This window comes from Puma concolor, chromosome D1 (assembly GCF_028749965.1).
Source record: "Puma concolor isolate L17-30 chromosome D1, mPumCon1.1.hap2, whole genome shotgun sequence".
NCBI lineage: Eukaryota > Metazoa > Chordata > Mammalia > Carnivora > Felidae > Puma > Puma concolor.
The window spans coordinates 52,762,226-52,779,568 of record NC_141676.1 but is presented as its reverse complement, the minus strand read 5'-3'; the positions used below and the strand labels follow the sequence as shown (position 1 = coordinate 52,779,568).

Genomic DNA, 17,343 nt, shown 5'->3' with positions numbered 1-17,343 from the left:
CCCCGTTCATGCTCTGTCTCTCTCTGTCCCAGAAATGAATGAACGTTGAAAAAAAAAATTTAAAAAAAAAAAAAAGAAAAAGAAAATGAAAGCACTTTTCATTTAAAGCAGCACTTTTGGTTTAACTCAGTCTATTTTGGGTATTTGGTCAATTCAAAATTCGTACTACAGTTCTGGGTTGTTTTTATTCTCAAGTGTCCTCTGCTTCTCTTCCTCCCCAAGGTGGCAGCTGTCATTGGAGAGGGCTCCTGGGCTGTGTGCTCTTCTTTGCTGGCTTCTGTCAACCCTTACTGAGGTGTGATACATCCATTCCTGGTGTCTGCCCTCCTTCTGACTTTGCTGCTTCTGGTGCAGCTATGGCCTGAGCTAGTGTAACTGTGTGTGTTCTCTTGGCTAGTAGGAGCTCAGAATGTCTACCTTTGCTAACTCAGCCCTGCATTGGATCCTGCTGGCTTTGCAGATCCATGGGATTTTAGTCAACCCTTCATTCGATCTTTGTCTTGGGCTGGCCACTCCCATAGCTTCTGCTTCAGGGTCCCTCACCCCTCTACATTGGAACCCATCCAGGCCCACTGGTTATTAAATCTCTATTATATCTTATGTATCCCCTACCATTTGGAAGTTGTGGGGGACTTTGGAAGCATTGTATTTAGCCCTCTTTCTGCTGCAACACATCACATGATTTCTACTCTGCTATGGATATCTCATGTTAGCATGTGGGCAATCTGCAAGGTGGTATCTTCCCTAAGTTCCACATGGAAGGTGGAGCTGAAACCCATTCTGCAATCTGTTTCCTCCTCAACCATCTCAGTTTCCTTCTTGTCTCTTATCTACCCCCACTAGACCAAGGCCCAGTTGTTGGTCTCTCTGGGTCTCTGAGAAATCTGGTTTAAAACCTAGTTTTGGTCCTCTCCCCACCCCCCCCCCCCTCCAATGGGAAGGATGTCTAATGCTATTGTTTACTAGCTAAAGTGTCTCTGCCTAGAAGCTGGTCTTAGAAAGGTTCACAGTGGGGTAGGTTGGGAAGCCATTGATTTGTACTTCTAGGAAACAGAAAGGTGGTTCCATTTTCTCACCTAGCTCCCAATAACCAATAGTGTCTGCTTCCTGCAGAGAGAATGTTCTATCAGACCCATGGTCCCCAGGGCTGCTTTCTTTATGAAGGTGGGTGGCTTTGGGTGGCTCTGAAAGAGATTTCTTGAAAGTCCTTGCCTGCCTCACCCTCCTTGTCTTTCCTTTTCAACAAATAAAAGCACATGCCAAATTATGTAGCTTTTGGGCCACAAACTCCCCACTTTGCCCTCCCTCAACCCCACCTAAATGTATAGGGGATTCAGGCTGGCATGGGAGGAACAGGGAGGGCCTGTGGTTAGCCTACCTTCTTTCTGACCTTGGCTTTGCTCCAATGTTGTTCAGGAAGCCTCTGTTCTTTCTAGTTTGTTAGATTCTTCGTCCTTAGTCCAAGATCAGCTGGCCTCTTCAAGAAGAACGGATGGAGAGAGAAAACCATGGGGTTCAGAATCATGGCTCTGCTTTTCACTGGCTTGTGTGACCTCAGGTCACTGTTCAGTTCATTTATTTGTAACATGGACATGATAATGCAGTCACCCACAGGGTTATAATAAGGAGGAGTAAATGAGATATTTTTTGCAGTGTTTTTAGCATTGAATAAGGTATGCAACAGGTGCTTAATTTTTTCATTTAACCTTATCCCCTTCTGTCTACTCTCATTCTTCTTGTGATCTAATTTTGTCTACTTGTCCTCCAACTCTGTTCGTCTTCTGCCTGGGCTTCCCTGCACTGTGAATGACATAATTATTCACTCTTGTGAGTTAGTGTTCATCATTTATTCTTCCCTCTCCCTAACTCCACCACATACAACCTGTCACCAAATCTCTTCCATTCTTCTACCTCCTAAATATCTCTCAAATCTGTCTTCCCATCCATCTCCAACTTCTAACCCCCAGCAGCCCTCTGGTATTTTCAGTCTGTCGCTGATTTACACCATATGATGTCGCTGTTGAGCTCCTTTCTGCCATCACCTGCCTGATACTGCTGGTCTAAAAAGCAGCACAGGGGTACCTGGGTGGCTCAGTCAGTTAAGCGTCTGACTTTGGCTCAGGTCGTGATCTCACAGTTTGTGAGCTTAAGCCCCATGTCGGGCTCTGTGCTGACATCTCAGAGCCTGAAGCCTGCTTCAGATTCTGTATCTTCCTCTCTCTCTGCTCTTCCCCTACTCACGTGCTGTCTCTCTCTCAAAGATAAAGATTTAAAAAAAATTTTTTTTAAGCAGCACAATTGCAACAGCCTAGCTACTGCTAGAGGGCACAGGGATAGTCTGAAAAAGGAGATGTTCTCTTCCTTGTGTTCTGTTCAACCTTGGATGTCCCTCCATGGCTTCCCTCTCTCTCAGTTTTCTCAGTCTCATTTCTTGGTATTGAGTCCTATTGGTTACTTCCTTCGAAGCTCCAGATGGGTCATACCCAGTGTGTCTCAATTATCTGTCCCTGGAACTCACTACCTCACTTTCTGGTTGCAGAGATGCTCATAGAGGATAAGTCAGTTTATTTTCACCCCTCAAAACATAAAATAGAACAGAATGGCGCCAGGCTGCCTCAGTTTGACTATTTGCCCTGCCACTGTGTGATATATTTTTTAAGTTTTTATTTAAATTCTGGGTAGTTAACATACAGTGTAACATTAATTTCAGGTGTAAAATATAGCGATTCAGCACTTCTCTGCAGCACCCAGTGCTCATCACAAGTGCACTCCTTAATCCCCATCACCTGTTTAAACAATCCCCTCACCCACTTCCCTTCTGGCAACCATCAGTTTCTTCTCTATATAGTTAAGAGTCTGTTTCTTGGTTTGCCTTTCTTTCTCTCTTTTTTTTTCCTTTGCTCATTTGTTTTGTTTCTTAAATTCCATATAGGAGTGAAAACATATTGTATTTGTCTCTCTCCAACTGACTTACTTTGCTTAGCATAGTATTCTAGCTCCATCCATATTCTTGCAAATGACAAGATTTCATTCTTTTTATGGCTGAATAAGATGATATGATATAATTTATTTAACATAAATCATATATAATATAATAATATATAATATTTTATTCTATACACACACACACCACATCTTCTTTACCCATTCATCAATGGATGGAACTTGGGCTGCTTCTATAATTTGGCTATTGTAGATAATGCTGCTGTAAACACTGGGATGCATATATCCCTTTGAATTAGTATTTTTGTATATTTTGAGTAAATGCTCAGTAGTGTGATTGCTGGATCATAGGGTAGTTCTATTTTTAACTTTTCGAGGAACCTCCATACTGTTTCCTACAGTGGCTGCAACAGTTTGCATTCCTACCAACAGTGTAATTGAGTTCCCCCTTCTCCACATCATCACCAAGACTTGTGGTTTCTTGTGTTGATTTTAGCCATTCTGACAGGTGTGAGGTGATATCTCATAGTTTTGACTTGCATTTCACTGATGATGAGTGATGATGAACATTTTTTTATGTGCCTGTTACCTTTCTGAATGTCTTTTTTTGGAAAAATGTCTATTCATGTCTTCTGCCCATTTCTTAATTGGATTTATTCATTTTTGGAGTGTTGTGTTTTATAAGAATTATAAATTATTATTATAAATATAAATTATATATGTTGTGTTATATAAAGAACTATATATATATTTTACATTTATCAGATATGTCATTTGCAAAAATCGTCTCTATTCTGTAAGTTGCCTTTTAGCTTTGTTGATTGTTTTCCTTTGTTGTGCAGAAGCTTTTTATTTTGATGAAGTCCCAATAGTTTATTTTTGCTTTTGTTTCTCTTGCCTCAGAAGATATATCTAAAAAGAAGTTGCTATGGCCAATGTCAAAGAGGTTACTGCCTGTATTCTCTTCTAGGATTTTTATGGTTCCAGGTCTCACATTTAGGTCTTTAATTCATTTTGAATTTATTTTTGTGTATGGTATAAGAATGTAGTCTAGTTTCACTTTTTTGCATGTAGCTGTCCAGTTTTCCCACACTACTTGTTGAAGAGACAGTCTTTTTCCCATTGGATATTCTTTCCTGCTTTGTTGAAGGTTAATTGGCCATACAGCTGTGGGTTCATTTCTGGATTTTCTATTCTGTTCCATTGATCTATGTGTCTATTTTTATGCCAGTACCATACTGCTTTGATTACTAAATTACTGCTTTGTAATGTAACTTGAAGTCCAGAATTGTGATGCCTCCAACTTTGCTTTTCTTTTTCAAGATTGCCTTGGCTATTCTGGGTCTTTTGTGGTTCCATAAAAATTTTAAGATTGTTGGTTCTAGCTCTGTGAAAGATGCTATTGGCATTTTGATAGGGATTGCATTAAATGTGTAGATTGCTTTGGGTAGTATAGACATTTTAACAATATTTGTTCTTTGAATTCACAAGCATGGGATGTCTTTCCATTTCTTTGTATCAGCTTCAGTTTCTTTCATCAGTGTTTTATAGTTTTCAGAATACAGATCTTTCACCTCTTTCGTTAAGTCTATTCCTAGGTATCTTATTGTTTTTGGTGCAGCTATAAGTGGGATTAATTCCTTAATTTTTCTTTCTGCTGCTTCTTTACTGATGTATAGAAATGCAATAGATTTCTGTATGTTGATTTTATATCCTGAGACTTTACTGAATTTGTTTCTCAGATCTAGCAGTTTTTTAGTGGTCTTTTGGGTTTTCTTTTTTTTTTTTTAATTTTTAAAAATTTATCTATATATAGAGAGAGAGAGCACATGTGCATGCGTGCAAGTTGGGGAGGGGCAGGAGATTGAATCTCAAGCAGGCTCTACACTGTCAGTGCAGAGCTCAATGTGGAGGGAGCTGGAGGTGGGGCTTAAACTCAGGAACCATGAGATCATGACCTGAGCTGAAATCAAGTGTTGAAATTGAGTGTTGGACGCTCAATGGACTGAGCCACCCAGGTGCTCCTCAGGTTTTGTATATATAGTATCATGTCATCTATAAATAGTGAAAGTTTTACTTCTTCCTTGGCTATTTGGATGCCTTCTTATTTCCTTTTGTTGTCTGATAACTATGGCTAGGACTTCCAGTACTATGTAGAATAAAAATGTTGAGAATGGACTGTAGTGGAAAACCGCTCACTTTTCCCCCCATTTAGGATGATACTAGCTTTCAGTTTTTCATATATGGCCTTTATTATATTGAGGTATGTTCCCTCCAAATCTACTTTGTTAAGGGTTTTTATAATGAATGGATATTATACTTTGTCAAATGCTTCTTCTGCATCTAATGAAATGATCATATCGTTCTTTTATTAATGTGATGTACCACATTGATTGATCTGTGAATATTGAACCACCTTTGCAACCTAGGAATAAATCCCACTTGATCGAGGTGAATGATTTTTTTAATGTATTGTTGGATTCAGTTTGATAGTATTTAATTGAGAATTTGTGCACATGTGTTCAGGGATATTGACCTGCAGTTCTCTTTTTTAGTGGTGTCTTTATCTGATTTTGGTGTCAGGGTAATGCTGCCATCATAGGATACATTTGATACATTTAGAAGTTTTCCTTCCTTTTCTATTTTTTGGAATAGTTTGAGAAGAATAGGTATTAACTCTTCTTTAAATATTTGGTAGAATTTGCCTATGAAGTCATCTTGTCCTGGACTTTTGTTGACATTATGTGATATTGATAAAGCTATTGAACCTCTCCTGAGGCTCAGTTTGCTTATCTGTAAAACAGGGACAATAATAGTATCTACCTCAAAGGGTTTTGTGAGTATTGAAAGGACTAATATAAGCAAAGTAGTTGACATTGTATATGGCATGTAGTAAGCAAGCATTCTATACTGTATTTCGTGGTATACTGCGTATCATATTTCTGTATTGTATTTTGCTGTCCTGGGCATATTTTAACATCTCTGAACTTAAGAGGTGTATTATGATTGATAGCATGTCAGAGTCCAGATGGCATTGTTTTTTTCTTTTTGCATGGTATATAAAATAATGATGCTTCTTATAATCAGTGTTACTTTAGTGGTGTTAGTGATTTGGTGAGGCATCATACTGGTGCTGTTCCTGCCCTTGGAAACAGTGGAGTTGCTCATATCACCAAAGGCAGCCTCCAATATTACCTTCTAAGCCCCATATCCACCTGACAGCTTCTTTTTTTTTTTTTTCTAATCCTTAAAAACAAAACGCAGATTACACATTCTTCTTGCTACTTCTTCTACTAGAGCAAAGCCACTAAGACTCCCCAAACAGAAAACTTTTATCTGGATAGGTTGTTCTACTATTCGTGAGCATGTCATTCCCGTGCCTTTACACGTGCTATTTCGTCTGCTTGGCATGCCTTTGCCCCTGGAGCATTAGCTCCTCACAGCATTCAGCTCCAGTGTTCCCTGCTGGAGGAGGCCTTTCCCAGCTTCCTCAGGTCTCCTCTCCTTTCACTTGAAGAGGTGGGCACTTGAAGAGCATTTATCGCACTGGTTTGTGATTGTCCATTTGTTTGTCTATCTCTGCCACCATGTTGTGAACTTCTGAGGGTGGGAACATTTTCTGTCTCACCCACCCACTCTGGTCTCCCGGTGTCCAGCATAGCCTTTAGTAGCTGTGGATAGCACCAGTGGATAGCAGCTGGCCAGACACTGGGCGGGGGTCCAGTAAGTGTTCACTGAGTCAGGGAATCAATTTGTGGTCTGGCTTCCCCATTACCCCTCCCCCACTGTGGACCCACAGCGCTTGACCAGCACCCCTCCTCTTTCATGTACCTCCTAACACCGAACCTTCTCCTGTCTTCAGAATCCAAGCTGGATGGCATCAGGAAGGACATTCTTACACATGTACAGAATGAGTGCTGGACCCGCAGTCAGCAACTAATAACGGAGCTCACAGATTTCACGGAGGTCTTCCAAACCATCAACTCAGACATTCATACTATTGCACGGTGCTCCCAGAAGGTGGGCTTTTCTCATCCTTCCTTCCCAGCTTATCCAGGGGCCCATCTTGCTCACATGCTCAACACACTCTCTTCAGGTCTCTGCTGAGCTCCCATTGGGGCTTGATGCTTCTAAACTGTGCTCACATATGTGATCTGTCCTTACTAACTCTCACTCTGTTCTCGTGGCCCTCAGTTTCCTCATATCAGGGAGAAGCCCTGGTGTGAGAGAGACTCTGTGACAGTCAGCTAGGGATCTACCACCCTGTCATCAGGGTAATGACTTGGTGGGGGAGGAGCCTGCTGTCTTCAGAGAGACCTGGGTCAGATGGGATCTGATCCCACAGTGCCCCTGATCCCAGTTGGGTAAAGGTGGCTGTTGGGGTCTGGGGCCCCTAGAAGATGGGAGCTCCCCTCAGAATGAGCCCAAACTGGTGCACAGGGTTGTGGGGGTGCCGGTCTCATGTTGTAGCCCCCTGCAGTTGAACCAGGCCAACGAGCAGTATGCAGAGCTGGAGAAGCGAATGGAATACATACGGGCACTCCACGAACTCATCCGCAACCACTTTAGCCTCTTTAGTGCTGAGAATGAGGCACTGGACATCTCGGTGAGAAGGCAGTTGGGGAAGTCACCCATGCCTCCCAGTCTCCCTCCCCCACAGCCGCACCTACCTGACCGCACTCCCCTTGCCCCACAGCTACTGGATGTGTGGGAGGCATTTCAATTTGAGAAAAGCCAGGCCTCAGAGTTCCTGCTCAGCAAGCGACATGCCATTGTGCCCAAGCTGCAGCAGCTAATAGCAGCGGCACTTGTGGAGCTGGAAGGTCTGATTGAGAACGCCCTATCTGGCCCCTTCATGGACCCTGCGCAAGAACAGAGGAGCATGGAGCGTCAGCTCATCTCCCTGGAGCGTCAGTTCCAGAACACAGCCAGTCACCTCAGTGAACTGCACCATGCCTATGCCACCTTCACCGGTACTGAGGATCCCTGCTCCCTCTACCACCATCCTGTGAGAGACCCATCAACTGAGATAAGGGTCCTGTATCCTGAGTGTCCCTAAGCAAGTCTCGGGAGTCACATACCTTCATTTTAGTCTCTTTTATAAATGAAAATTACAGGACAGAATCTTTGTACATTGGCTATGTTAAGGGCTCTGCTTAGCGGGGGAAGACAGAGGGCTCACAGTCTGGTAGGGAAGGCAAATCGGTGAATGTTACATTAGAATGTGATGGGGCTGAAGGGCTAAAAGCCTCTGCAGGGGAAATGTAAAGGTGCCCTCATTGTAGTCCTTAGCCGATCCAGCCCAGTCCTGTACCAGGCTGCAGGTCCCAGCTAAAAATAGGTCTTGATAAGTCACAGCCCCTGCTTCCAGCCAATGTAGTGTAGAGGGGCAGCTGCCGAGGGTCTCCCTGGCCCACAGAGGAGACCAGGGCAGAACTATTGGTCTTAGCCCTCTGTACAAAGGGGTGCAGCTAGACTGGTTCCCTTCTGCACATTAAGAACTTTGTGGGGTCACGTTTCTCCTTTCAGATCCAGTCACTTCTTTTGGTTACTTTTATCCCCTGGAAGGGCACACTGCTTCTGAGTTGCCTCTTGGCCAACTACCAACTATTACCAACACTGCCTGTGGGCATCCCTAGTCCCAGGGCCGTTTGGCCAAATGTAGGGTGGAGGGGACACCTTGGGACCATCCTTAAGCAAGGGACTTTTTTCTTCAGCCAAGTATGGAGAGATCCTCTAACTGACATAGACCACAAACCTTAAACTTTCCTCTAGGGATTGGGTATGTTTGTGAAAAGGCAGAGTAGGGGCCTCAGGCCTTGCGATGCTAGGCCCAGGAAGCCCGAGAGCATGCTTTTAGTTCCATCGTCCATCCCTAGCTCTTCACCAAACTCCCAGCTTTTGTTAAAATAATCCAGGATCTTAAAGCTAGATTATTAATACTATTCTATATTTTCCATTATGTATCTTGTTTTAATTAATACTTTAAAAAAAAGTTTATTTTCAGAGAGAGAGAGAACACAAGTAGAGGAGGGACAGAGAGAGGGAGAGAGGGAGAGTCCCGAGCAGGATCCACACTGTCAGCGCAGAGCCTGACACAGGGCCTGAACCCATGAACCATGAGATCATGACCTGAGCCAGAATCAAGAGTTGGACACTTAACTGCCTAAGCCACCCTGGCACCCCAATCTTAATACTTTTGACATTTGCTTGGTTTTATAACCAAGTTATCAACTATTTTCACATATAAGGTTTACTGGTTTTGTTTACCCACTCCCCCCCCCCCTTTTTTTTTAATCAAAGTATGGTTGACAACCAATGTTACAGTAGTTTCAGATGTACAAGATAGTGATTTGACAAGTGCTTCTATACATTCTGCTGTGCTCACCACAAGTGTAGCCACCATCTGTCACCATACATCGCTATTACAGTACCATCAACTATATCCCCATGCTGTGCCTTTCATCCCCGTGACCTTTCCGTTCCATAACCGGGCGCTGTAACTCTCCCTCCCCTTCACCCATTTTGCCCAACCTACCACCTCCCTCCCCTCTGGCAGCTCTCAGTTTGTTCTCTGCATTTATGGGTCTGTTTTCTGCTTTTTGTTTTGTTTATTCACTGGTTTTGTTTTTTTAGATTCCACACATGAATGATATCACATGGTATTTGTCTTTCTCTCTCTGACTCATTTCATCTAGCATAATGCCCTCTAGGTCATCCATGTTGTTGCACTACCATTTTTAGAAATACCCCATCTTTTCATTATTTTCATTCTTTACTTAAATGGCAGCAATATTTCTTTGAGTATTTATTTTTTCTAAGAAGGGAGTTAGAGGTGTTAAAATTTCTAAGTTCTTTATGTCTAGAATGACTTTATAATGTCCTTATATCACAGATTGGCTAGATATTGAATTCTGAAGCCACAGGCATTTTTTTCTCCAAACCTAGGATATTGCATCATTGTCTTCTGATATTTAGCATTGTGGGCCAATCTGTTATCAATCTGATTTTTTTTTTTTTCCTGGGCAGGTAATCTGTTTATCAGTTATTTGATAATGGCTCTTAGATTTGCTCTGATCTCCTTCCAGAATTCATACTTGTATATTGGATTTTCTGGATCTCTTCTCCATTTCTTTTATCTTCAGCATCATTCATTCCTTTATTCTGAATTCTGAGGAAATATCATGAGCTTATCTTATAAACTTCCATTTTCTTGGCATCTACTCTGTAATTTCCATTGCATTTAGAAGTACACACATATTATATGTATACGCATGCTTATGTGCACATGTATATGTATATAAGTGTATGCATATGTGATATATACCTGAGTATATTTCCTAGCCCTGTCTACTGAAGAGACTAAGAAGCAAAGACACTCCAACAGCAAGAAGCAACTTTGTGTCCCGGTCTTAGTTGCTAATATCATTCCCTACCAGGGCTCCTCAGAAAATGGGTGACTCCAGGGCTGTCACAGGGTAGGTACAAGATGAGTCTAGAATATCTTTTTAAGGTCTTGAGGACACAGAAGGGATGCCAACTGTCCAAATCTGAGGCAATTTTAGCACTGAAGTACAAAGTAAACTATTGGAAAAATAGGAATTTATAATCCACACTGATAATAAGTAGATAAATAAGTGAGGGAGAAATGAGGACTTGCACTTACAATAGAATGCCGAGAGCCAACTGATAAATGTAGAAGGAGAAAAACTGGAGGGAAAAATCATCATTTTGCAAACATTCTGGTAAATGTTGGATCAGGTAAAGTCATCAGTGGGGCAAATTCGATGAGATGTAGAATATTTGCACAGTCTTAGAGATTCTCCTACAGAGACTACTTATTAGTTGCAAGGGAGGGGAGAAAAAACACTAGCAATTATTTAGTAGAGAAATTGGGCAACATTTTGACCAGGTGATCAAAGTTAATATCACCAATGAGAGACAGACATCATGTGCCTCCAGACATGATACCCAAAGGACACAACATTACCTATTCAGTAGTCCAGCTGAGAATGAATAACTTCAGTCATGAAAAGAATCATATAAACACAACATGAGGAACTTTCTGTTAACAAAAAAGGGAGAAAAGGGTCAATATACTTCAAAAATGTCTGTTAGAAAAGATTAAAGCTATGGGGAATGTTCTAGATTAAAAGAAGTTAAAGAGACATGACAAGTAAATGTGGTACTTGATTCTGGACTGGGTGCTGTAGTTGAGGGGGAAAATGCTATAGGACCTTATTAGGTCAATTGACAACATTGGAACATGGACTATAGGTTAAAGAATTGTATCAATATAATATATGAAGTTGATAATTATAGTTATATAAGAGAATATCCCTATTCTTAGGGAATACACAGTATTTGGGGGATAAATAGGGCCATGATATATGTAACTTACCCTTAAATAGCTCAGTAAAGAATTATGTGTTGGTGTATACATATGCCCATATACATACAGAGCCTGTAAACACAAGTGATAAAGAAAATGGGTAAAATGTTAACAAATGGTATACATCTATTCTTTTTACTGCTCCTTCTTGCAACTTTAAAAAATTTGAAATCACTTCTAAATAAAGTTTTAAAATGCAATGAAACTTACTGAGTAGATACCACAGCAAATTTGTGTCAGAGGATATTTGCTGTTAATCCTCAAGAGTGTATCTTCTCACGTGTCTGGGGATACAATGCCTGCTCTTTTTTTTTTTTAATCTTTTTAACGTTTATTTATTTTTGAGACAGAGAGAGACAGAGCATGAATGGGGGAGGGGCAGAGAGAGAGAGAGAGACAGAATCTGAAGCAGGCTCCAGGCTCTGAGCCATCAGCCCAGAGCCCGACGTGGGGCTAGAACTCACGGACCGCGAGATCGTGACCTGAGTTGAAGTTGGACGCTTAACCGACTGAGCCACCCAGGTGCCCCAATGCCTGCTCTTTCTTACAGAGGAAGTTCTTCACTTGTCCAAGATTTGATGTTGAGACAACTGCTGTCAAAGATTATATGAGTCTCTAGCCAGATCTTTTGAGTTCAGACAAAGGAAGATTGGAAGGGTTTAAATTTACTATCATTTTTTTTTCTGGTCAGATGAGAGCTTTGATAGCCTGATAGTGATTCTCAGTCTTTCATTATTCTGCTCTCCATGATGGATGATTCTTACACATGTAAGATTCATGATTCCCATCATTTGGGTATTATTTTATCCCTTTTTATCTCACTGAAGAAAGTATACTGGAACTCAGATGAATGAGAATGACAACTTTTCTTTTTTTTTTTTTTTTTTTTAATTTTTTTTAACGTTTATTTATTTTTGAGACAGAGAGAGACAGAGCATGAACAGGGGAGGGGCAGAGAGAGAGGGAGACACAGAATCCGAAACAGGCTCCAGGCTCTGAGCGGTCAGCCCAGAGCCTGACGCGGGGCTGGAACTCACGGACCGTGAGATCATGACCTGAGCCGAAATCGGACGCTTAACCGACCAAGCCACCCAGGCGCCCCACAACTTTTCTGTAATATCCTTGAGTCTAGTCAGATATATTTTAAGTAAATTACAAATCTCAGTACCATAACTATTATTAACTGCAAATTACTTTTGACACATATCTCACAACCAAATATAAATAATTGGTCAAGGATTATGCAGCAGCTTATGAGATGAAGGGAGTGAATAATGACCAGAAGTACACAAAATAGGAAGCATCACCATTTACCCCTTATGGTCCTCTCTATAGACCAGATCTTTTTTCATATGCATCTCACTGGATTTATTCATTTGTCTAACAGGTATTCCTTGAGTGCCTATATTGTGCACCAGGCTTGAGGTATATCAATAGATAAATAACATCCCCCCCACCCACCCTCATGGGCCCAACATTGTAGCAGGGAGAGAAAGACAACAAATTATAAACATAAAATATAACCAAATTATGGAGGCACCTTGGGTGGTTTAGTCAGTTAAGCATCTGACTCTTGATTTCAGCTCAATTCATGATCTCATAATTTGTGGGATCAAGTCCCACGTTAGGCTCTGCACTGTCAGCAGAGCCTTCTTGGGATTCTCTCTCCCTCTCTCTTTGCCCCTCCCCTACTTGCACACAGCTCTCTCTCAAAATAAATAAATAAACTTAAAAATATATGTATGTATCTAACCAAATTATGGAGTACATTAGAAGGTGATAAGTGGCATAGAAAAAAGAATAGAGAAGGTAAGAGGTGTTGAGAATGCCAGAGAGGGTAGAAAGCGGTTTTTTTTTTTTTTTTTAATTTTTTTTTTTTTTTCAACGTTTATTTATTTTTGGGACAGAGAGAGACAGAGCATGAAGGGGGGAGGGGCAGAGAGAGAGGGAGACACAGAATCAGAAACAGGCTCCAGGCTCTGAGCCATCAGCCCAGAGCCCGACGCGGGGCTCGAACTCACGGACCGCGAGATCGTGATCTGGCTGAAGTCCGACGCTTAACCGACTGCGCCACCCAGGCGCCCCTAGAAAGCGGTTTTTAACGGGTTGGGCTACACAGGCCTCATGCAGATGGACTTGAATTTGGTGAAGAAGTGAGGTATATGGTTTTCTAAGGGAAGAGTGTTCCAGAAAGAATGAGCTACCAGTCAGAGGCTCTCAGCAGGAGAGGGCATACCTGGGGTGTATACAAGCATCAGCAAAGAGCCTGGTGTGTCTGGAGCAGAGTGAGATGGAAACTAACAGAAGAGGAACCCTTCCCTTTTGCTGCCATCACATTTTCCCAGATAGCCTTTCCTTGGAATAACTATCTCTTAGATGGTCCCCACCTACAATAGTCCCCATTGGACAATTTTGGACACCCCATCCCTGGCACTTTCAGGACCTTCCTTCCTGCCATTATGGGCTCTTGACAGACAACTCCCTGTCGTGCTCCTCCCCTGCACCCAGCCCAGGCCTTAACCTGCCCTGTCCCTCAGGGGAGGAGAGTCCTGTGCCCTTGCCAGTCTGCGGGACCCGTCCAATCGTGCAGCAGCAGCGCATTTGGCACCTGTACCGAGTCATCTCTGAAAACATCAGTGAATGGAAGTGCATGGCTTTTGCCAAGGTGCTGACACCCTTTCTTGGAGCCCCTGCCTCAGAGTGGAGAGTCTGCAGGGGTGGGCGGGGAAGGGTATCCAGCTAACAGTGAGCCTTCCTCCCTCCAGTTCAGCATGACTATGGCCCAGGAGAAGACAGATGGCTGGCTGACAGAGGCGGCCCGGCTGAGCACGACCCTGGGGCTGCACAGCCCGGTTCTGCAGCGCTGTATGCACATGCTGGAGGAGTTTCGCATCTACCTGCCAATACTTAGCAGGCTGGGCAGCTTCCAGCTGCAGAACTTAAACTTCCAAGTCCTCCTGCGAGGTGTGTTTTGGGTAGAGTCAGAGGGGAGGGGAAGGGAAGTACAGGGGGATTAGAACAATGTAAGGACTCAGTTCCCTGCTGCTCCTGTAGGAAACACCTTTCTTCCCTGGGTTGCTCCCTGCCTTTGCCCCACAGGGATAAACATTTCTAACCTCATGCACACCATGTGAGTCTCCTCTGCTGACTTGGGCTAAATTCAAGCTACAGTCTTAGCTCTGGGCTCTGTGTTGTGTTCTGGACCCTAGGTTCTGGGTTCTTGGCTCTATGTTGTGCTTTGAGATCTGCTGTCTGGGAGCTGGGCTGGGCTGGGCTGGGTTCAGGGTTGCAGATCTGGGCTCTAGGATATGGGCTGGATTCTGCCATGTACTGAGTGTTGCTCTGACTTGTCCCCTCTACCTCCAGCCTTAGGGTTGGGCAGTCTTCAGAACACGGAACTCCTAACACTGGGCCAGCTGCTAACTTGTCCGCTGCTCGAATTTGCAGATCAAATCAATCAGGTGGGGCCCTCCAGAGAGAAGGAGTTGATCCAAGCCCAGAACCTATGTGCTAAACTCTAATAGAGCCAGTTAAGTCCCAGCAGCCCCTTGAGACAGGGGACAGTAGATACTGGCTTGTGGGTGGGAAGGCGGGAGGTTGAGTTTTTGGTCCTGCCTGGGGGGTGTGGGGATCTGACGGGTGGTCTCAGACTCTGCCTGAGAGCATTCCCCACCCCCAGAAGGAACTGGGTGGCAGCCCCAAATTTGTGGGCACACAGGATGGCAGATGTCCTCCAACACTTGCCCTGTTCCAATATGAACTGATTAAGGCACTATCTGCTCAGCTGAAACCTTGCAAAAGAGTAGGCTTCAAGGCAGCAGCCCTAGGTCAAAGTATGCTGCTGATGCTACCTGAGGCCAAATGGTCCCACTCTACATTTCTGAGACTTCCATTCCCCTGAGCCCTAGCCCTGGAGTCCCACTTTCAAGGCTATCCCCTGAGCCATCACCCAGTGCTGGTTCCTGAGACCCAGCTGTTTCAGATCTGGCAGTGTGAAAACGAACAAATCCGTGCCCAAGAAACTCTCCGGCGGCTGCAGCGGGTCTGGGAGGCACGCCAGCTGCGACTGATGAACTTCATCCTGTATGTACCCTATGAGCCCCCCGCCTTGGAGCGCTCCAAGAGGCAAATGTTCCATAGCCCCCAGTGGGAGGTGGTGAGCAAGGATAGCGGCACCTTCATCCTTTCAGGTAAGACCCAGCTCTTTTTGTCCAGTTATAGCCCTCTGCTAGGGGCCACATTTGTCCACCACATCCACACAACCCTGCCCAATCTGGCTTCTCTAGCCAGGGCCCCGTCCTTACTGAGCAACCTGAGACATCTGTCTGTTCTGACACAGTTCTTCCATGTAGCACCTGTATAGTCCTAATCTTGGGAGCCCCCTGCTCGCTCCCTCCTACCCAATGCCTGGCCCTTTCAGCAAAGGTCCTTCCCTTTCTGGGTGGACTAAAAAAATCCCTCACAGTCATGTCTCTCCATTTTTCAGTGCTCTTTCCTCTATATTGCATCCTGTTGTCAGATCTCTTGCCCCATTCATTCACTCTTTTGTCATTCCTGCATCAAACCTACCTGCCTTCTCGGAGCCAAACACAAGAGCCCTTGAGATTTACAGTCCAAGTTCTGTCCTCTAGGAGCTCCTAGTCCAGTGAGAGAGGATGATAGAATAGAGATAAGTGCATGATGGAGAATTTAACTGAGGGCAGTAGAATCTCAGAAAGAGGACTAGCTTCAAAGGACTGGGGAGAGTCAGAGGAATCTTCCTTTCCCGTAGGTAAAGGCCTCATTGCTGACTCCTGAAGGAGCAGAAGTTTGCCAAACTTACAAGGAGAGAAGGGCATGCCGGGCAGAGAGAACAGCATATGTACAGGCACCCAAGATGGTATAGTTAGGGAACTGCCAGTAGAGGAGAAATTGTCTTATCCAATCCACTTGAAACTCAACTAGCAAATTCAAAGTGAGCTAAATAGAGAGATCATAAAATATGAGATATACATGGCTTAAAATTTTTACTTTAGCTTAAAACATATAAACATAACCTTTTAGCCTGAGGACAAGGGCTTGACCTTGATTTGCAGTCGACTGATAGAAGTTCCTCACTGCCTTTCCTGCATTAATGCATTGTCCGCCATTTCCACTTTCAGCTTCTGTAAAGTTGAGCAGTGACATGAAGACACTTGTGAAGTTGCTGGAGTCCAAAATTTTTCTAGATGTTATTATAGTTTCCCAAGTTTTAAAAATTGGCTGGCCTAGGGGCACATGGTGGCTCAGTCAGTTAAGCAACTGACTTTGGATCTCAGCTCAGGTCTTCATGTCAGGGTTGTGAGTTCAAGCCCTACATTGGGCTCCCTGCTGGGCGTGAAGCCTACTTAAAAAAAAAAAAAATTGGGAGTATACCTAATTTAATATCATGTTTTTATCAGCTCACCTTTACTGAAGGTTTTCCATAGTTTCCATAGAACCAGCAACTCTTCCTCACGCATATTTCAGTGGTTAACATAATATGAGATCAAATTCTGTAATTAAGATTATAACTCACATGGACAGGCTTTAAACACACTCTGACTCTAGGAGAGGATACTTTGCAACTAGTGGAAGAAAAAATGTTTGAGTCTTCTAGGGAATAGCTTGAGAACTGAGTTTCAGTATAATTTGGGTATTCACCATCCCTACCCTTGCCCCATCTGCCTGCCAGCTCTGCTCAGCTAGAACCCACTCTTCCTTAGATTACAGCAGCCTGCAGGATTCTATCCAGGAGAGTCTTCAGGTATTGTTCAAGATCCTGGCCATCCAAAAGTCAGGAGACTTAAACAAAATAGCTTTGGAGTGGGTGACCATCATGCATAGCCTGAGTGAGTGCAGGCCTCTAGCCTGGAGAGTGGGTGGGATCTAGGGCGGGAATGCCCAGAGGGATGGGGTGAGAGGTGGGGGTTGGGTGGGGGAAGACCAGAAGGACCGAGCGAGGACCTTCTTCCTACTTCTTGGGCTCAGGTGACCAGGTGAAAGTTTAT

At 43.5% G+C, this 17,343-nt stretch overlaps 1 protein-coding gene and 1 long non-coding RNA gene across 14 annotated transcripts in view; one reads left to right on the top strand and one right to left on the bottom strand.

The window, feature by feature from the left end:
* Positions 1 to 17,343, top strand: part of DNHD1 (dynein heavy chain domain 1) — a 79,701-nt gene that overhangs the window by 31,654 nt on the left and 30,704 nt on the right. For 11 of the 13 annotated variants that reach the window (XR_015241050.1, XM_086678131.1, XM_086678129.1 and 8 more), the window contains 8 exons: positions 6,806 to 6,963; positions 7,424 to 7,549; positions 7,640 to 7,916; positions 13,873 to 14,000; positions 14,101 to 14,299; positions 14,702 to 14,796; positions 15,318 to 15,525; positions 17,059 to 17,184. Coding sequence is in view for 12 of the 13 variants with exons in the window: in XM_086678131.1 (XP_086534257.1) it covers positions 6,806 to 6,963; positions 7,424 to 7,549; positions 7,640 to 7,916; positions 13,873 to 14,000; positions 14,101 to 14,299; positions 14,702 to 14,796; positions 15,318 to 15,525; positions 17,059 to 17,184 (1,317 nt within the window). In the remaining variant the exon portion in view is untranslated. Of the gene's footprint in view, positions 1 to 6,805; positions 6,964 to 7,423; positions 7,917 to 13,872; positions 14,001 to 14,100; positions 14,300 to 14,701; positions 14,797 to 15,317; positions 15,526 to 17,058; positions 17,185 to 17,343 lie in introns of all 13 variants that reach the window. The other 2 variants (XM_086678130.1, XM_086678126.1) reach the window with 2 other exon arrangements.
* LOC147576689 (uncharacterized) lies at positions 1,545 to 17,079 on the bottom strand. Its single transcript, XR_015241055.1, has 2 exons — positions 16,372 to 17,079; positions 1,545 to 11,407 (listed from the first exon to the last, which is right to left on the bottom strand). It is a non-coding gene; the product is annotated as an uncharacterized LOC147576689 (long non-coding RNA).